This window comes from Myotis davidii, unplaced genomic scaffold (genome assembly GCF_000327345.1).
Source record: "Myotis davidii unplaced genomic scaffold, ASM32734v1 scaffold473, whole genome shotgun sequence".
Classification (NCBI taxonomy): Eukaryota; Metazoa; Chordata; class Mammalia; order Chiroptera; family Vespertilionidae; genus Myotis; species Myotis davidii.
Window position 1 is genome coordinate 76,426 of NW_006284843.1, and position 21,586 is coordinate 98,011.

The 21,586-nt window shown below is 36.3% G+C and overlaps 1 protein-coding gene across 1 annotated transcript in view; it reads left to right on the forward strand.

Moving 5' to 3' along the window:
• LNPEP (leucyl/cystinyl aminopeptidase) overlaps positions 1–21,586 on the forward strand; it is an 85,507-nt gene that overhangs the window by 21,039 nt on the left and 42,882 nt on the right. The window contains exons 2-3 of the mRNA XM_006755121.2: positions 14,766–15,606; positions 20,671–20,809. Of these exons, the coding sequence (XP_006755184.1) occupies positions 14,789–15,606; positions 20,671–20,809 (957 nt within the window). The 5' untranslated portion in view covers positions 14,766–14,788. The remainder of the gene's footprint in view (positions 1–14,765; positions 15,607–20,670; positions 20,810–21,586) is intronic.

Consider the following 21,586-nt stretch of genomic DNA (forward strand, 5'->3'; position numbering starts at 1 on the left):
GTACATCTATACAAATATTTATTTAGTTAAAGATGTATAGCCTGCCTCTCAATACTATATTTTGAACACCTTTCCATGTTTAAAATAATTTTATGTATGCATAATATTTTCTTGGGTATGAATATACCTATCCCCTTTCATTATACATTTAGGTTGTTTCATTTTTCTTGCTATGTAAACAAAACTGCTATAAACCTTCTTACATATAGGAGGAGCAAAAGTAGGTTTACAGTTATTTGTATGAAAAATAATACAAATAAACTCAATTTCATGTATTCACAACTATAAACCTGCTTCTGCCCCCCACTCTGTGTATAATTGTAGATTCGCAGGATAAATTCCTCTTGTGGATTTAGTTGGCCAAAGGAGTTTCTTAGGCTTTTAACATGTATCGATGAGACATGATTTTTAAATTCATCAATGAGTATAATTTTGCAGAGCTAGGTTCTTAAGTACTTTAGTAAAATTATTCTTCAGACATGCACTTGTAAATGTACTCACTGTGCTTTGTGTTTGGAGGAACTTGGGTGTATTTTTTTGACTGTCAGGATGAACTCTTAGGTGTGGTTTACATTAGTTTCCCTTTAAAATGGAACATAATACTCTTTAAAACCTAGGTGAAAATGGAAACCATAAAAATACATTCCTGTAGCATTTCAAGTCAAAATGTATAAACTTAGTTGATAATATCATCTTATGGACTGAAGCTTTTATTTTCCATATGGGCCCACTGATTAGAGATCTACATCTTTCTTGTATATGATATGTGCTCCCCATGATACATCTGTAATTTCTAGGTCCTTTTTCTTCAAGTGGTTTGAGAACTCAAACACTTTGAAGCCTGGGTGCAAACATCCTTTTAGGATCCTTTTCCCCTAATCTTTTTGCTTTTCTTGCTAATACTTAATTTGGTAGCAGTGTTATTTTGGGGTCTTACTTTTGTAGGGTCTTTCTGATATAGAACCCAATTTTCATAGAAACTATTCATTTTTGTATTTTTTCATTTAATGTAATAATTATTACATAACTACAATTATAATTTGCACTAGCATAAACTGGCTTATTCTTGGTAAGCATGCAGCTGCTCTGCGGGGGGAATAAGTGCTTGGACCTTAGAGTAACTCTTTAGTTGTAGCATTCACTGAGCAGTTGGCATCAGAAAATGTCTTACAGAGGAAATGGAAAACATTGGTTAATTTGGAGATTTGTTAAAAGAGCATCCACTTTGTTTGTTGAAATGAAATATTTCCTTCCTTTATTGAAAGAAATGACTCCTTTATTATTTTATTATTGTTTTAGAAGTTAAAGTTTGGATTAAACTGCAAGTGTTTGTTTCACTCCTTGATTTTTGACATTAAACTCTGTATCTGAAACATTTTATGTAGATTCTTTATGTAGCTACAGCTCTTGTTTTTGTTTGATACTCTCATTGGTCATTGACATTCTCTAGCAGAATGCCTCCTTTTCCTCTTAAATGTTCTCCTTGACAGATATTTAAAATAATATGCTTCACATCGACAGACTGTCAAAGTTTAGTGGGAAGGCAGGTGAGTGGGGATAAGAGATCAACCAAAGGATTTGTATGCATGCATATAAGCATAACCAATGGACACAGGCACTAGAGGGGTAATGTGGGGGTAGGCAAGGCCAGGGGAAGGAAAATGGGGAAAAAAAGAGACATATGTAGTACTATTTGTAAAACTTTAAACAATAAAATAAAAATTTTTTAAGAGAGAGAGGGGAGGGAGGAGGGGACGTCAATGGGGGAGAAACGAGACATATGTAATACTATATGTAATACTTTAAACAATAAAAAAAATAATGTGCTTCAAAGCTACAACATCAAACTAGCAAGTAGTTCATCTCCTTTGCGTCTTCCGCCCAGCACTAAAATGTTGATTTTTGCTCATAGGAATACAGAACTGCACAGAAAATAGCAGCTGTGATTAGACAGAGTACATCTAATGCAGTGTAGAATTTGAGGATGGTGGAAAATTTATTGACTGAGTATTTTAGTTTGGTAAGGTAAAATCATTGTCTATGTAAGGCTGTCCTTTAGGTTATTTCAACTAGAAAATCTTGAGCACTTTATACATTTAAATTGCCATCTTAACAAATTGTATCTGTCATTTAATATCTGTTTTATTGTGTGAATGCAATTATAGCAAATGAGCATAGCCCTTAGATACACTAATCCTTAGGAATATTTTGAAATAGTTATAGTGTCTTTATAGTCAAGACAGCTATGGACAAATGTGTTAGAAGTCAGATGACTTAAAATGTAAAATGTAAATGTATATGAAAAGCTCTGAAACAGAATTATCTGAAGTTATCCTGTTCCACACTGCCTGAAGTCCTCCATGTACATCGCTGGTGCTGATTCTAAGAGACTTCAAGAGGCCAAACTTGTTGCCTGTGTTATCATTTGGTATTTATGGCGCAGAAGACAAAATGAGGTTTCTGGACTCTTCTTATTTTATGGCTTTATCTACTGATAAGTGCTGTGAGCAACACTTAAGCACCATCTTTTACAGTTAAAGTTGTTGGGGGAAATTTTTCTGATGGATCTTAAAGAGAAGTACTAGTGTGCTTGGCTGAAAAGTAAAAGCACTTATTTGCTTATGATTTTAAAGCTCCTACCCTAATTATTTAATATATTAGCAATAAATTCTTTATTAATGTGTAGCACTAGTTTGCAAAGTGGTGTGACCGCTTATTGGGCAATGATCATCTAATAGCTGGCACGCCAGTTATTATCCTCATTTTAAAGTGAGAAAACTGAAGTTCCAACACACACTTACGTGGTGGTACCAGAATTAAAATCCCCAGGTTTCTATTTACTATACTTTATGCCTCCTAAACCATAATGAATTTAAGTTATATATTGACTTTGAGAAAAGAAGAGGAAATGTAGTAAGAAGTCTGAAGAATCATTGTTCACTGGTGATGAAATGAGGCGACTCAGAGCCCATAATCACTGAAGTAACTACTACACCCTGCATCACAGTAGGTGTTAGAAGGACTTTGATAACCTCATAGCTAGCATGTTAATTTTAACTTATACAGATTTTAGTGAACCTGGGTTCAGCCCCTGGAAAATTTATGAGCAGACATGGAGATAATTTTCATTAATTAATACTGCCTTTTAATGTATTGGGTATTGCTACTTCCATTTCAACTTTTCAACACTTATTGCAGGCTTCTTCCCCGCTAGGTACCAGAGATACAAAGAGGAATGAAACAAGAGCCCTGCCTGGAGGCATTGTCTAAGTGTGAAGCAAACTTTATAATTGTAGTTTACTTATGCAGAAATGCCCTTCCCTATGGTATACCAGGCCTTGAAATTTTTCTAAACCTCTGTCCTTCAGATTGTAATTCTTGAATAAGTGAAAAGTTACTAAGATTAAAATGTACCCATTAGTCTAGAAAAGTATCTGAAGCAGGTTTTGGAACTTAGTATTTCATCGTAAATGTGAAAGACTTGTATGAGCATGTAGTATGCACAGCTTCCATTTTCCAGGTTTCAGAGGCTGCCAGTGAGTGGTGTGTAGTGTGGAGAGAGATGACTCATAATTGGGGAATGACTGTTTTGATCTCTCCTGGTAGTTTCTGTAGAATATTGGCTGGGCAGCCAGCACAATGAACACTGCACAGTCTAATTATAAACACAGCTCTGTGGACAGTGGCTACCGAGAAGCAAGCCTGCACGGGATAATTTTCTAACTTGGCAGAATTACTTTAGAATAATGACTAGATAATGTCAAGTTTACTCTAAACCAGGCTTTTCCTAGATTGTCCAAAGAGTTATCATAGGGAGGAAATAATATTTGTGATGTCTCACTGGGTTATTTTTTTCAGGGCCCACCTAAGCATTTACTGCAGTCCTTCTAACTTTTTCATCCTAAGACAATAGATAGGCTTCTTAATGTTTAGGGGAGAGTAGTAGAAAGGGTCAGAGTGGGACCTTTTTTCCAGTAATAGTTGAATTGATTTTTAAAAGGTAAAAGAAACTAGGGATTTCAAACCATTACATTGGATTAGTATAATTAAAGAGGGAGAACAGACAAGTCTGTGGGCTGAGGAGAGTGAAGATGGTAGGATAAGGGTATGATGATGAAGTGGTCACAGCAGCCATGCATGCTTGAGAGAAACAGGAGTTTGTAACATGTGTGTGGTCTCATACCAGTCAGAGGCAGAGCAGGCACTGTGCGTGATTGTGTGTCCTTTGGGATTTGCAGAAATGTGGCTGAGAGCCAAGGACCGATTTAGTTAGTTTATATATAGGTTTTGGTCATTGGGTCACTGAGATTCAGAACAGAGGTGCTAGCTGTGGAGATTGATTTCATATAATTGTAATCTGATCTATTGCAAGATGGTTGTATTTCTGCAGAATGAGCCTCAGAGTTGTGATTACCCTATGAAGTAAGCACTCTAATTCAAATGTTTAAAAATGAGGCATATTTTTTTTTCTTTTAGATTTTCCTGTTGAGAATTACTCGGTTAAAATTTTATATGGACACTTAAAATAAAAAGTGTTTTTCATTTTTAAAAAATATGCAAAAATTTAAGTACAGAAATAGATGAGTTAAGTACAATTTTTTTTCTTGGGAATACTTTTTTACTTTTGAAGAGATCACAATGAGGTTTCAAAGGAACCTGTCTGGTTCATTTTAAATACTTGCATTTACAAATCAAAAAATTCCCTAGATTTTTATTTAAGAGTACGGGGAGAAAATATGTATTTCTAAATTTGAGTATAACAAGCATTGTCACTAGCTAAATGATTTTGTGTTTGCCAGATAGCCTTGAAAGAGGGACAGATAAGACTGTTGGGCTTGTAAGAGAGAGTCTCTGTTGGTAGCCAAGGAATTAGTTCTGATTTGTCTCTTTTATGAACCTAACTAAATTTTTGAGGGGATATGAAAAATTAGTCTTGGAGATCTGCTATACTTGCTTTATGTGGACTTTTAGGCCAGTTTCTAGGAGAATATGATTTAGAGCCAATAACACTGCCTTACTGTCCTCCAGAAGCATTTTTTGCTCAATTAATTTTTTGTTGTTTCTCTGTTTCATTAATTTCTGCTGTATTCTTTTTCTGTCATGTTGCATGCCTCTGTATTACTTAGCTGCTTTTCTGGAGAGTCCTCCTTCTCTTCCCTTTGGGGGTTTCTTTGTCTACCCATGTTTGATCTCACTGACATATCTAGACGTTGAGTCGCTCAGTGGCTGCTCCCTGGGTGGCAGTGACTCCTTGGTCTGTGGTTGCTCTGCGGGCAGTTGCGGTAGCAGCTGCTCTTCAGTTGGCAGCAGCTCCTCTGGTGGGTGATGTTCACAGCTGTGGTGGCTCTTCTGGCTGGTTGGGGTCGGTTTCACGTACAACTGCTGTTCCTTAGCAGAGGGTGTGGTGCTCAGGAGGCTGCTGTTGCTTGGATCTGCTTTCCAGGGGAGTTCTGCCCTTCCCGGCTGCAAACCGTCTCACCAGCTGAGTAATTTCGCCAATTCGGGGTGGGTGTTATTAGTTTCAGCTGCTCACTCCATTTGCTCTGGGACACGACCTGGGACGCATCTGCCTATATCGCCGCCATCTTCCGAGTCCAAATGTGTCAATTTCTGCTCTATTCTTTATTATTCCATTTACTTCTCTTTAATTTGCTGTTCTTTTCTAGATTTTTAGGGTGGAAACTTATATCATTTATCTTAAATCTTTTTCTAATATATGCACTTAAAGTAGTAAATTTCTCTCAAATTTTGATTTATTTCAAATATTTTTCTAAATCTCTGGTGGTTTATTCTTTGACTCATGGATTATTTAGACGTTTATTTTTTTATTTTCAAATATCTAGATATCTAGATAATTTACTGTTATGATTTTTTTGTTTCCATTGTGTTTAGAGAAAATAGTCTCTGAAAAAAGCTAGATTTGTCTTTTGAAATTTATTAAATTTATATTATGGCCCAGCCTATAATCCATATTAGTGAATATTTTATATCTCTTTTATAGTTATTTGGTATAATGTTCTATAAATGTCAGTTAGACCAAATTGGGTGATAGTATTGTTCAGATAGCCTATGGCTTTACTTATTTGTTGTCTACTTGTTCATGAAATTATGATGATAGAGATGATGAAAATATTTAATTATGGTTGTGTATGTTTCAGTTTCTCTCTTGAGTTTTACCATTTTCTGTTTTATAAAATTTGAAGCTCTATTCTTAGGTACATTCTTATTATTTAAGATTAGTATCTTATCCTGATGAGTTTCTTCTTTTATCATCATAAAATTTCATTCTATTTTAACTTATTTGTATATTTAAATTTAAAATGTATATCTTACAGCTAGTACATCCTTGAGTTTTGCTTTTTTTCTAATCCAGTGTGACAGTCTCCATCCTTTAGTTGGAATTTTGATACACTTACTTAATGTAATTATGTGGTTGTGTTTAAGTTCATCATTTTGATACTGGTTTCATTTATTCCTTTTGTTTTTTATTCTCTGTTTCTCTATTAATGCTTGGGTTAATTGGTGTTTTTAATATTTTATTTTATTTCCTCTATTGGCTTCTTAGCTATACATCTTTTAAATTACTTTTTCATTGGTTACTGTAAGGCTCATTATATGCAGTTTTAACTTATTAAAGTCTGTTTATAATCAGTATTATACCACTTAACATTTTACACTTGATCCTTCTCACTTTCTACTTCTCATTTTTCCTTCTCAGTTCACAAATACAATTTAATATAATTCCCCTTATTCACCCTCTCCATTTTTTGTGTTCTTGTTATTTCTTTTGTTTTTATATATGTTAAAAACTTACATGTTATTATTGCTTTAAGCAGGTAGTTTTAAAATATAGTCTTTTAAGGAAATTTTAAGAAGAAAAAAGAACATAAACTTTTGCCCTGGCAGGGTAGCTCAGTTGATTAGAGTGTTGTCTCAATACACAAAGGTTGGCGGTTTGATCTCTGGTCAGAGTACAATCAATAAATGCATAAATAAGTGGAACAACAATGTTTTGCTCTCAAATCAATCAATAATTTTTTAAAAGAATATAAATTTTATTCATAACAACTTATTTGTAATTTCTGCCATTTTTTTTCTTCCTGAAGATCTGAATTTCTTTCTGGAATCATTTCCCTTCTGCCTAAAGAACCTCCTTTATAATTTTTTTATAGTGCTTATATGCTTGAAATTAATCTGTCAGCTTTCATTTATTTGAAAATGTCCTTATCTTGTTTTATTGAGGGATATTTTCATTTGGTATAGAATTCTGAGTTGACAATTTTTTTATTCCAGTCTCCTAAATCTGTCTAGTGTTTTTTTTTTTTTTTCATTACATTCTTCTTTTTTATATACACACTGTTTTCAGGCTCCTTTAAAGATTTTTCTCTTTCTCTTTGTTAGCAGTTTGACCATGATGTAACTAGGTATGATTTTCTTTGTATTTATTGTTTTTGAAATTTGATGAGTTTTTGGATCTGGTAAATAGTGTTTTCATCAAAATACAATTTTAACTCTTATTTCTTCATCTTCTTATGTATCTGTTAAGCCATCTGATATTGTCCCAATAATCCCTCATGCTATATTCATTTTTCTTTAATCCCTTTTTCTTTTTGTTCCTAAAATTGGTAATTGCTAGTGACTAGTGACCTGTCAAGTTCATTGACTCTTTCTTCTGCTATCTCCAATCTACTAAGTCCAATCAGTAAGTTTTTCATTTTAGTTATTGAACCTTTCAGTCCTATGATTTTAATTTTTTTCTTACCTTTTTTTTGTTGTTTGATTTTGGGTGTGTTTTTTTTTTTTAGTTTTAGTTTCTCTCTGAGATTCCAATCTGTTCATATATTCTCTTTTTTTGTTGTTATTGTTATTTGAACACATTTTTCTTTTCTCTTTGAGACATTTCTAATAGCCACTCTAAAATTTCTACTAAATACAATGTCTGGATCAACTTAAAGCCTGTTTCTAATGACTTAGTTTTTTTCCTATGGATCACATTTTCTAGTTTCTTTGAATGTCCAGCAATTTTTCATTATGTATTGGACAGTGTTGATAATACATTATTGAGATACTGAACATTTAAAAAATTTTCTTTGTAGAGTATTGGGTTTTGTTTTAGTAGGCAGTTTAGTTACTGGCTGATCAACTTTGTGTAAGCTTGGTTCTTTGTTTTATTAGGACAGATCTGTGGAAGGCTCAAGGTTTTTTCTCAGGCCCCCCTAATGTAGCAAGACTCATCCTCCAAAGTCTGTATCCCCTGTGGATTTTATTAGGGCTTGGTTTTAAACGTTGTTAGTGTGGGGCTAGAGCAGACCTTATTCTTGGGTGTGCTTTTGCTCCTAAAGTGAAGTCCTTCTAGTGTTTCAAGTTGATGCCCAGAGTGCTGATGAGTTCTCTTTGTTCAGTCTTGGGTTAGACTGCCAGTGTATTCCTATTCTGCTTGACTTTTAGCTTTTCTATTCTATATTACCCTTAGTACAGCCACCATTTGGTAAGCCTCATGTAGTTATGTCCTGCATTGATTAAGGACTCTCAGGATTCCCATGTACAGACCTTTTATGGTCCCCCCTCTGCACAGTTCCCTCCTCTCTGGTGCCCTGTCTCTGCCCACCAGCCCTACTCTGCTTGCCGTTTAGCTCACTGTTCTACAATTAGGAAATTGTCCTTAGGCAGAGAATCAGAGAAAATATGGGCACACCTTTTCCTTCTCTCAGAGGTCACATTCTTGCGCTGTCTGTTATCCAGTACCTCAAAATAGTTGCATCGTTTTAATAGTTGTTTACAAGAGGAGAAAGTGTCTGGTACAGGTTACTCTGTCATATTGGAGGTTCAAATCTCCAACAGTATTTTTATATGTGTTGCAGTGAACCGTAGGAGTTTCATATAAGGGAAAAAATAAATCTTAGTCTCTCTTATACTAGTAGCTGAAGAGAGTAAAGTGAGCTTATGGTGCTCATGAACTGAATCTTTTCTCTCTGATCTTCTTGCCTCTAACCCTCAGTCATCCATTCACTTCTTTCTTCAGAAGCGGGGAGAGGGGAACAGAAGAGAGAAAGACCTTACTTGGATCTTGAATCCTGGTTTATGACCTTGGGCCTGTCAACTGGAAAATAAATGTGGTTTGTGAAAAATAATTATATTTTAGGGGTAATAGTAGAAATGCACACAAGACTTTCTGTGTTTGTGTTTTATGACACTGCTTATGCATTGAGATTTAAGGAAACAGGATGTGGGGGAAGGGACTACTTAGAACATCTTCAAAACTTAATGACTGCCCTTCGGATTCTGATGAGATGATGACATATCTAAACTTGTAACTTAACCATAAGCATTGGGATTGGGGGTGGGTGGAGAATTTTTTGTCAGATTAGAGCTGTTCAAAAAAGTTACTTCCTTTTGTTCTAAATTGTAATCTTTTTCTTTTCTTTTTAAGATTAAATGTCTTTAAAATAAAATCTCTTTTTGATGAAAGAAGATGCTCATAGAGTGACATAGACAAATAGTTACTTTTTTTGGTAATTAGCCATCACTTCAGAAATTTAATGAAGTTTCCATTTGGAGATGATCTAGAAGATTTAAATGCTGTCTCAAGCTTGGAGTTTTTAGCTCTATTTAAATGTGTCATTGGGGCCTCAGAAGACTAATCTTTTATTTTTAGAGCCTAATTTGGTTGCTGTATTACCTAATTAAATATAGTAAGTCTTGTATCTGCCAAAGAAGCCTTATTTTTATTAGCCCTATTCTTGTAAAATTGTTTTTGGCTTATTGATTTGGAAATACGCTCCATTTCATTTTCTCTGAAAATATGATAGTAATTTGAAGGAATTAAAGTCTGTTGGAAGTTTGCTCTTTTTAATTCAAATTCTTCACCATGTTTGCCATAGCTTTACTTTACTTTTAACAGTCCTTTATAGGTGAGGGAAGTGAAACTAAAGCATATTTGGTAACCTGTTTGAGATCAAGCATTTAGTGAAAGAGCCAGGATTTTAACCTCTGTCTTAAGTTAGGCCTTTAAAATAAAATAAAATAAAGTTAGGCCTTTAACTCTGTAATATGCTATTAATCAAATACCTTCACGTGGCTATCTGACAGATATTAAATATGTCATGTCCCATACCAAATACCATCTCATACTCTGTTCTCACTATCGACCCCCGCCCCCCTCCCTCAATAAAACAAGAGAGAGAGTATGAAAACCTCTATTTTCCAATCTCAGTGAATGGCATTCCTTCTTTTAGTTATCCAAGCCAGAATTATATACAGAATTGACATATACTTACCTCTATCTCTTCACCCTACAGACCCATCCAGCCCAAGCTGGTGTCAAACAATTCCTGTATAATTCTCCTTCAACACGACTCGTCATGTTCTTCTTTTTACTTCCACTGCTACTGTGACAGTTTGAGGACTTTATATCGACCTGGGTTGCCTTTATTGCAACAATCCAACTCATTGCTTCTCACATTATCTGAGATGAAGAACTAAGGTTTCTTTTTTGTTTTTAATCTATTGCAGAAATTTTGTAGGCATATAAAAATGAATCCTTGGAAAACTTAAAATGAAAAAAGATATGGAATATAAGTTCCATTTTGAATTTGACAGATATAAAATTACTCTGAAATTTCTGTAGAAGTTTTCAATACTAATTTTCTATGTGTATCCTGTCACAGACAGATAACAAAAAGTTTGTGGATTGGCCCTGGTCCATAGACAACATTGAGGAACACCAGTTCATGGTATCTGATGAAAAGAAATGTCTTCAGCTTTCTCGGATTATAACCACATGGGCCCATGTTATTTAAAACTGAAATATTTCAACTAGGACATTCTTTGCTCTTGGCTTATGGAGAGCTTGTGTATGTGGATTTAAGAGGTTTTAGAAAATTTCCTGTTTGTTTAAGACCCCTTCTTTCAATGTGAATAAATCCCATGTGAGCAAGGGGTAGTCATATGTTACATTAAAACATAATGCTAAGATCAAAGTTTACAAACTTAAGAATCTAAAGCAACATTTTCTTAAATAGGCTTAAAGTACAGTCTTCATGGGCTACCTGTAATAAAAGTGATTTCCCCTCATTTGATATATTTAACTTGATATGATGGCACACATATACAAAAGTTTGTTTCTGATAGGCAGTAAAATATAGCAGATGGGTTGATGTGTTACATTTATGAAAGATTAAAATTCTATATATGTATTAACCTGACTGGGTGATAAATAATAAAGTTACCTGGATTTTGACAGGCATCTGACTAAGTCCTTGTCAAAGTTTTGAAGTTGATGAATTGTGGACAGGAGATGCTAAAATGATCAGACTGTTGATTATCCCTTGGCTTGAAACAGGGCATGGCTTAGGAATCCAGAAACCCAAAAACGAAGTTCTAGAGGGATAGATGAATTCAGGGATGGAAATGCTCTAAATACTAAGCTGAGATCATACCTAGAATTAGTTTAGAAATTTATTAAATGAAGCCATACTGCCCGGACCCCATTATTGTCTATATCAGGTCCAACACAGAACAAAACACATGGACAGATGCCTAAGAGAACATAGTTTTCCTATGTGAGATTTTTTTTTTAAATCATAAAAGAAGGTCTTTTAGACATTTTAAAATGAAAAGGCAAATTTAAACAATTAATCTGTAGCATGGCCAGGTACTAAAAAATTACCACAGAAGATTTCTAACCATTAAGTGTTCATTAAGAGTTAAAAAAAATTTTTTTAATTCAATTACAGCAATATTTGCTGTCAACTAGACTCCCAAACATGGTAAACTATCAAAACAAAACAAAACTTTGTCACAGAAATTGGGGTGCTATAGGAAGTTTAGGAGACTAAATTCCCAAAGCAGGATGTTATAACTATCATCCTTCTTCCATTTCCAGATCATTCACAGGAGGTGGTTAGAAGGCAACTTGCTAAACCCACACCTAGAAAGTGATTAAAAGTTTTATTCAAAGAAAACTTTTAAACTAGCATAGCTTTTGTAAAGTTGAGGATGGAGAGGAGGGAGGAAAAGGCAACCTAATTGGTATTTCTATTAGTTATCCACCTCCCAAAGCAAAAAAAGGGATGAGATAAAGTGAAAGAATATGTATTTTAAAAAGTAATACAGAAAAAATAAATAACTTGTTAATTTACACTGTAGCAAGTGCCGCTGAGTTATGGAATAGAGGTGTTCACCAGGTGGACTGGATGGAAAGGAGAAATGATGACCTTGTAGGCGAAGGGAACAGAGAGGTGAGAAGGCATGTGGAGGACAGCATGAAATAGCAGCCTGGCTTGTTCTCAGAGTAGAAAGTAGTTTGGGCCGAGACCGGCTTGGCTCAGTGGATAGAGCTTCGGCCTGCGGACTGAAACGTCCCGGGTTCGATTCCGGTCAAGGGCATGTACCTTGGTTGCGGGCATATCCCCAGTAGGAGATGTGCAGGAGGCGGCTGATCGATGTTTCTCTCTCATCGATGTTTCTAACTCTCTATCTCTCTCCCTTCCTCTCTGTAAAAAATCAATAAAATATATTTAAAAAAAAAAAAGAAAGTAGTTTGGAATGGCAGGAGCTCACCCAGGCATGGAGTGACTAGTGCAGCCGTGGGCAAACTACGGCCCGTTTGAAATGACTAAAACTAAAAAAAAAAAAAAAAACCGATCCCTTTTATGTAATAATGTTTTCTTAAAAAAAATCCTAATGCCGCGACCCTTTAATACAGTTCCTCATGTTGTGGTGACCCCCAACCATAAAATTGTTTTCGTTGCTACTTCATAACTGTCATTTTTCTACTGTTATGAATCGTAATGTAAATATCTGATATGCAGGATGGTCTTAGGCGACCCCTGTGAAAAGGTCGTTCAACCCCCAAAGGGGTCGCGACCCACAGGTTGAGAACCGCTGGTCCAGCTGATCATGGAGAAGGCTTACACCAGTACTTCTCAAACTTATGGGCTCTTAAATCACCTGAGGATTTATTAAAATTCAGATTAAGGGAAGGGACTTGCGAGTCTGTTCTAAAAAGCTACAATTTTGAGCAGCAAGACTATAAATTTTGTCTTAATATTTATTGATACTTTGTTTCATGGATTATGAGTTGCCACTGTTATTTAGTGTTTGTTGAATAGCACAAAATACAAGGCATTTCTGTTAAGCTAGATATTAAGTAATTTTATGTAAGTTTGCTGTGCTGGTGGAGAAATAATACTCTTAGCAACTTCATTGACAAATACAAAATAAATAATTTATATAAAGCGCTCATCACTTATTGAATTAGTTGAGTAGGGGAATGCAACATTATAATGGAAAGAATCTAAAATTTGGTATCAGATTTTTAGAACTAAGCTCCAGTTTCAGTTTTGTGACTAAATAACTGTGACTGTAGGAAGATAAATTAACCCAACCCCTCTTTCTATTTTTTTCCCTTCTTGTCTGAAATAGGTATAATACTTTCCATTTCATAGAATTGTAAGGGAAATGATATGTATAAAGTACCTTGTAGGAAAGTTTAATGGGGGTTGCAATGATCAAACTTTTGAGATCCCTTTAAAACTAAAATTGTGTGATTCTTAATTAAAGAACATTGAATGGCCCTAGCCAGTTTGGCTCAGTGGATAGAGCATCGGCCTGCCCAAAGGGTCCCGGGTTCAATTCTGGTCAAGGGCATGTACCTTGGTTGCAGGCTCCTCCCTGGCCTGGGACTTGGTCGAGGCTCAAGCCGGAGGCAACCGATCGATGTGTTTCTCTCACATCAGTATTTCTCTCTGCCTTTCCCTCTCTCTTCTTCTCTCCCTAAAAGTCAATGGAAGAATATCCTCAGGTAAGGATTACAACAACAAAAAATAGAACATTGAATGATCTGATCCTAGGAATTATTGATCTATGTGTGATTATTTACCCGTCTACTTTTTAAGTCTATTTTTTTTCTCAGTGACTCTTAGCAAGTTGGAGACTGTGGTTCTTTGTAGTTTATAAAAGCTTTTACCACTACCCAACCCCAAGGTCCACTTATACTCATGGCGTATATAAAATGGTTGTTACAGAGGGGTATATGTTGTACTTCTGAATGTTCTGGAAGCATGAGCAAATAGGTTGGATTACAGTTTTATCTGATTATTACCAATCTTTTGTTTTATTTTTAGTTTATCTTGATCATGGAAATTTTCTATATAATTTACCGCTTTCAGTTTGCTGTGGAACAGGAACACTCTTCTTCCAGGAGGAAAAAGTAACCCAGCCTCTTGCTTAGCCATTATTTAAGTCTGTAAACGGCACATCAGTGATCCTCCGTGGGGAGTCAGAGAAGAGACCCACAGAGGCCCTAGAAGCAGGGATTCTGGGTTCTGGTGCCAATACCCCAGAAGGGGGACATGGACTGTGGGTGGGCAGGGCACATCTCTTTGATGTTATTGACTCCTCACCCTGGGGGGCAAGCACAGCCAGAGCCAGGCCAAAGCAGGGCCCTCTGAAGTTCAGGACAAGGGCCCAGGTTGTTGGGCAGGAGTGTATGAAGGAAATTAGTATTTAATCTCAGTTACCTTTTTTTAATACTAACCTTTGTATTTAGTTTTCTTGTTTCATGACTGTAGTATACTTTATGCCTGCGTTTTTAATGGGTACAAGAAAATTTAGCATCTTATTTAGTTCAGTAGCTCTGAGATGGAAATAAATCTTAGTGATAAAAAAAAATTCTTTGATTAAATGCAGTCTTGCTAATAGACAATTTATTATGAGCTTTTCTTCCTAACTCTGTGCCTTGTCCTTATGTTTTGGTTTTTTAGATCGGCTTCCACTCCCCAGGAATATGATTGAAAACAGCATGTTTGAGGAAGAACCAGATGTGGTGGATTTAGCCAAAGAGCCTTGTTTACATCCTTTAGAGCCTGACGAGGTGGAATATGAGCCCCGGGGTTCACGACTGCTGGTGCGGGGTCTGGGTGAGCATGAGATGGACGAGGAGGAAGAGGATTATGAGTCGTCTGCCAAGCTGCTGGGCATGTCCTTCATGAACAGAAGCTCAGGCCTTCGGAACAGTGCATCTGGCTACAGGCAGAGCTCAGATGGGACTTGTTCAGTGCCCTCTGCAAGGACCATGCTGGTCTGTGCTTTTGTCATTTTGCTTGCCATTTCTGTAATAATGGTGATTTATCTCCTGCCCAGATGTACCTTTACCAAAGAAGGCTGCCATAAGAAAAACCAGTCCATGGGACTCATCCAGCCGATTGCAACCAATGGGAAGTTGTTTCCATGGGCGCAGGTCAGGCTTCCCACTGCCATTATGCCTCTGCACTATGAACTCAGCCTGCACCCAAACCTAACCACAATGACATTCAAGGGTTCTGTGACGCTTTCGCTTCAGGCTCTTCAGGCCACATGGAATATCATTCTTCACAGCACAGGCCATAACATTTCAAGAGTGACCTTTATGTCAGCAGTTTCAAGCCAAGAAAAACAAGTCGAAGTTCTGGAATATCCATTCCATGAACAAATCGCCATTGTTGCCCCGGAAGCCCTTCTTAAGGGGCATAATTATACCTTGAAGATAGAGTACTCGGCAAATATATCTAGTTCTTACTATGGGTTTTATGGAATCTCCTACACAGATGAACATAATGAGAAAAAGTACGTAGCCCTCTTAAGTAATTCTGTTTCTTTGCTCTGTGAGACTTCTGCAATATGGATTCCTTTGCCCACCCCAGAGACAGTAACTACAATTCTTTAACATTTAGGATGTTATGTGTGAAAGAGTAGTATGGTGATCTGGAAAAATGCTTTTTCTTTCTTAGTCAAAACCTTGAACATATATCATATATCATGGTGGGGGTGCGGACATGCTAATGGAAGGAAATAGATAAAATTATACCGATTACAGTCTTTAACACTAAACATATGTTATTTTGAGTTTTTATATCTTATAAGATGAACCTAGTTTTCTGTCGCCTTACAGGATCTCTGTGGGAAGCAGAGTAAAGAAGAGTATGGATTATTCTTTAAGACCTCTTTTCCTTATGTGCGGAACTTTTAGGAGGTGCTTAGTGAGATGAGAAAGAAGGTGTTAAGATGTGTGTGGTTACATATGTGATTTTTAGTGTCTTTAATCTTTGCTGTTTTGTTTGTTTGTTTTTTTGTGTGTTTTTTTTTAGTGCCACTGGCTATTTTGAATTTGACAGAAAATTTTTTTTTTAATCTAGGAGAGACTTAATTTGGTTTTTTAAAAAAATGACTCAAGCTTGGCCAGGTGTGGCTCAGTAGTTGAGCATTGCCCTATGAATCAGGAGGTAACGGTTTGATTCCCGGTCAGTAGGGGCATGTAGGAGGCAGCTGATCAATGATTCTCATCACTGATGTTTCTATCTCTCACTCTCCCTTCCTCTCTGAAATTAATACAAATATATATATATGTTTTTTTTAAAGTGACTCAAAACATAAAAGTATTCAGCTCCCTATTTAGACCATGTATTTTGCACTTTAATTGAGTATTCATAGCATGTAGTTTGAATTTCCAGAAAGATGCAATGTACACTGCATACAGGTTATTCTTAAAGTAGCAGTAATGTCAGTTTTCTTGTGTGCCCAAACTCTTTGTTAGGTCTGCTTCACGCAGCTGGAGCATTGTCTCATATTTTTTGTAAACCAGCATGTGAATTACTGATGCCATTTGGCTAATGCATGCCGGTGTATTGAGAAAAAATAGAAAGAATATTTAAAATCTATTTGAGAAAGTTTTTTGATCTTTCTTAAATGGGGAAAGAGGCAAAAGCAGGATCTGTAGCTCTATTCATATAACTAATTCTTCTCTTTTTATGTAATACCTTTAAAATAAATGGCATGCTGGCTCTTCATGGGATCAGACATTAAAAGCAAATTTATAATTGCAATGGTAGCTTGGGCTTCTTTGCTTTACTTCTCCTTCCGTAATCTCTGTCATTCTAGGAATTGTAGGATATACATTTAAAAAGTGCTCTTAGTGCCGAAACTGGTTTGGCTCAGTGGATAGAGCGTCAGACTGCGGACTGAAAGGTCCCAGGTTCGATTCCGGTCAAGGGCATGTACCTGGGTTGCGGGCACATCCCCAGTAGGGAGTTGTGTAGGAGGCAGCTGATCGATGTTTCTCTCTCATCGATGTTTCTAACTCTCTCTCCCTCTCTCCCTTCCTCTCTGTAAAAAATCAATAAAATATATTTTTAAAAAAAGTGCTCTTAGTGTGCAAACAAACCTGTGAGGCAAATCCTTTATCATCTCTTCCAAGCAGATTATTGCCCTTGGAGTAGGAGTCCCATAGTGCCTGCTACTGTATAATGAGAGGGAAAATGTTATGTGGCAGAATAAATGATTTGTGGTATGGTCACTTGTTGACTCTTGCTATGGGCTGGATTGAGGTGTGGAAAATGCTAGAAAAATGGAACACAGTTCCTTAAAATTAAGAAATAGTATTTTTAAATCTTAAATTACCAGTAGTCTGTGAAACTCTGCTGTTACAAAAAATATATAAATTCATTAACCTACTTGGTTAGATAAAAGGAGTGGCCCACAAGAATGCATATCTTAATGCAAAATAAAATTTTAGCAGGTTATTTATACCTTTGAATATATCTGAAAACTATAATTCAAAGCAATTTTTGGGTCTTTTTCCCACTTTTAATTTTGCGCAGTTCTATTAGAGAAGTTTTTTTGTACTTTTTATCCTCTCCTAGGTTTAAGAAGAATAAATATTTAAACAAGTAGGTAAAGTAATTAAGGGGTATATTTTTTCTTGACTGGAAAATCAGAGTACATGTAAATGTCAAACATGTGTGACACTGCTGTGGTAAAGGAAGCTTAGCAGTGTCATATGAGAGGTGAAGGTGGCCAGTAAATCTAGAAGTTGTTGATGTTAGACTTAAGTTCTAGATAACAAGCTGATGCTAAAGGAACTAGTAAACAAATTTAGGTTGGGGATGTGTTTTATGTCGTCGTCTTTCAATCTGTCAGTATCTTTTTCTTGAACTCTTGAAACATCCTCTTGACTGATCTCCTGGCTTCTAATGTTACCACACTTTCCTCCCTCATTTTCCTCCCATCTTCTTCAGTGTTGTCAGACTCATATTTCTAGAAATACAGGTCTGACCATGTTAGGATCCTGTAGCAGTTCCTCATTTCTAATATGATTTAGTTCAAGATCTGGCCCTTGTTTTTTCACAGTCATAGTGAACTTCATTCCTGAATTCCAACGATAACAGTAGTTCATATTTACTGAAAACTGAAGTGCTAGAAGCTGTTCCAAGCATTTTATATGTTTAGTTGTTTATCCTATTAAACCCACTAACAGCAGGATAGCAATATTTTATTTATTTTATGGATGAGGAGGCAGAAGCACATAGAGTAACTCATTTAAAATTTATGGCTAGCAATTAGCAGAGGAGAAACTCAAACCCAAGGCCATTTTAACTCAGAGGCCACATTATTTATTATTATTATTATTATCATTATTATTTTAATTGACCTCAGAGAGAGGAAGGGCGAGGAAAAGAGAGATAGAAACATCAATTAGCTGCCTCCTGCAGGCTCCCTACTGGGGACTGCGCCTGCAACCCAGGCATGTACCCTGACCAGGAATCGAAATGTGACCTCCTGGTTCATGGGTCAATGCTCCACCACTGAGCAACGCTGGCTGGGCTGAGGCCACATTTTTAACCACTGTGTTGTACTGCCTCCCAAGTTCGCACTCTTTTCCTTTATCCATTGTTATCCCCAGTGCTTTGAATTCTCTTACCTGACCCCCAGCTAATTCATAATTGTCTTCAGGACTACTAAAGGTAGTACTCAAACTGCAACTAGTATTTCTGAAAGCAAATGCAGTCACTAATACAAAAATAAGCTTCAAGGTACTGAACATAAGTAAGATAGATTATAAGTATTATCAAGCAGCAACCTTCTCAAAGGGACTTTTATATGAAATAGTTATTATTACATCTCTTTTAACAATAATTTAAGATTTTATTTGTCTTAGCATATTATGATCCAAGTTTTATCCAAAGTGATGGTCCAAGTAAACTCTTGTATATGAATAGTATAGCTATCATCAAACAAATATTATGGCTATCATCAAACTTTATCCCCCTAGTGGCCTTCCTCCAAAATCTTTTATTAACTGGGTAAGAATTTAGGAGTGGGGTGAAGAAATGTAGTGTTAGAAATGTAATATATTTAAATTGTTTCATTTAAGTTGATGGTTATCTTCTTTACAGTTTACCCAATAGAAATAATTATCTGGGCAAATCCTTACCAGAAAGAAAGTACAATAATTTTAACTGTGAAAGAAGAGTTATCTAGCATTTATAATAAACATCTATGTAGGACTTTATAGCATATCAATAGTTTTTATTATGAATAGTTTTATTTGATTCTAACAAAAACCCAAGGTGTTTGTCTGGAGATCCTATCTCAGTCCTAAATTTGATAAATAAGGAAATTGAGACATAAGTCATTCATTTACCTGATGTCAGATGGGTGGTAAATTGAAGAGTTTATATCTTCTAATTACAAATCCCACTCTCTTTTCTACCTACCTTTTAAAAGTGGTAATTTAGCCCTAAGCAAGTGAGGCTATCATGTCTAAAGTGGCAGTTGTACACGTACCATAATAACTGGTACTTGAAATATGCACACCAGGGCCACACTTGGCCTGATTATTCTGCAGCCATGTTTCCATGATTTCCCAAATGCAGATGTTTTATTCCTCTGCTTAATTGAAAACTTGCATTTCTCTTTTTCTTTATATACTTTACTCCCAGTCTTTAGATGAGTCAAATTCTCAAGTGCTGTTACTGTGTTCTAGGAGGGAGAGGAAAATGTTAATTCATTTCTGAAGAGAGTAAAGGAAACAAACATACTATAGGACAACTGGTTTTTTTTCAGTCTTCCTGAAAGTGCAAGTTTAAGGTTTAGCATTGTGAAGCCAGAGACTTTACAGAAGAGTAATAGTAATTAATGATCACCCTTCATACTGATTTTTCATCAGAAGCCTTCTCATGATCTCAGTGGCCATCACTAGCCCATTGGACAGCCATCCTTTTTTAAAAATTTAATATTTTTATTTATTTCAGAGAGTAAGGGAGAGAGAGAGAATAAAAAAACAGCAATGGTGAGAGAGAATCATTGACCGGCTGCCACCTGCATTCCCCACACTGGAGATCGCACCCACAACCCGGGCATATGCCCTGACCAGGAATCAAACAGTGACCTCCAGGTTCATAGGTCAATGCTCAACCACTGAGCAACACTGGCCGTACAGGACAGCCATCCTTAGTCCCTGAACATATACTGCTCTTTCGTTGTGCTTCCCATTCCAGATTGTACTTTCTTCCCTCTCTACCTTTTCAAATATTCCTCACTTTTTAAATGCCCTCTTCAGATTTTGTCACCAGTTTCCTTACAGTGTCTCAGCTGCTGGTCAGAATCTGTTCCCTAACCTTTGTTTACAGATGAGTAATAGTAACTACTCCGGTGCTTTGTTTTCGCTATTCTGACATGATTTGCAGCCTGACAAGTTTTTATTCATCATATAGCCTCTGCCCTCCCAGTTGATTGTGGATCCTTTAATGAGTAGGACTGTACAGTGTTTATCTTAGTATCCCTAGTTCTTGGCAAGGTACCTCAAATAAGTAGTTACTAAATAACTATTGGATGAATTTGCATTTGTTTTAGGTACTTTGCAGCAACTCAATTTGAACCTCTGGCAGCAAGATCTGCTTTTCCTTGTTTTGATGAGCCAGCATTTAAAGCCACTTATACCGTCAAGATCATAAGAGAGGAGAACTACACTGCTTTATCAAATATGCCTAAGGTACTGTTCTGGTTCTTGATTATAAACTTTTGAGCGGATCTCTTTCTTTTTTCAGAAGACTTGAATTCCTCTTTATCATATTGTTGAGAATGATTGAAACCTCATACATTCTTATTCTTTCTTAAAATACATTCATAAAAGTTAAAATATATGTTGGAATCAACTGAGAAGTCAGCCCGCTGAGCACTTGAGGAAAGAGAAAGACCGTCTGGGTATGGAATGTATGGGCAGGAAACGTGAAGTGTGTGCTATGTACTAACAATGTACAAAATGATTAATACTGTGAACTGAAGATCAGAGTGGTATTTTCTGAGATGTGGTATATTTGCTATTCTAAACAATGATATTTGATAGTGTTGAATCATGATTGACCTGGATTTTTTTATTAGTTATTTAAGTCAGTATTGTAAACTGGAGGTTTAACAAGAATGCAAACAACTTTCTTGTATGTAAGCTCTACACGGGAGGCAATGAGGATAAAACCAAGCAGAATTGTTTTTATGCCAAACAGAATGGAGGGGGTCCTTTTGTTGACACCTGAGGGGCTGTGTGCAGCCTGATAGGAGCCTCCCAGAGCCTATGTGGCTAGTGGAGAGGAATAGTCACATTTAACAGACTATGTATGGACTGAGCCTTTTAGGCCAGAGAGGACATGATCTGTCCTTCAAGAGCTCCACTCCCAGACATACTCTTCACCTTCATCTTTCTCTGAAAGAGGTGGAATGCCTGCTTGCCTAGTATTCCACAACATATTGCAATTCATGATCAGAAAATCCT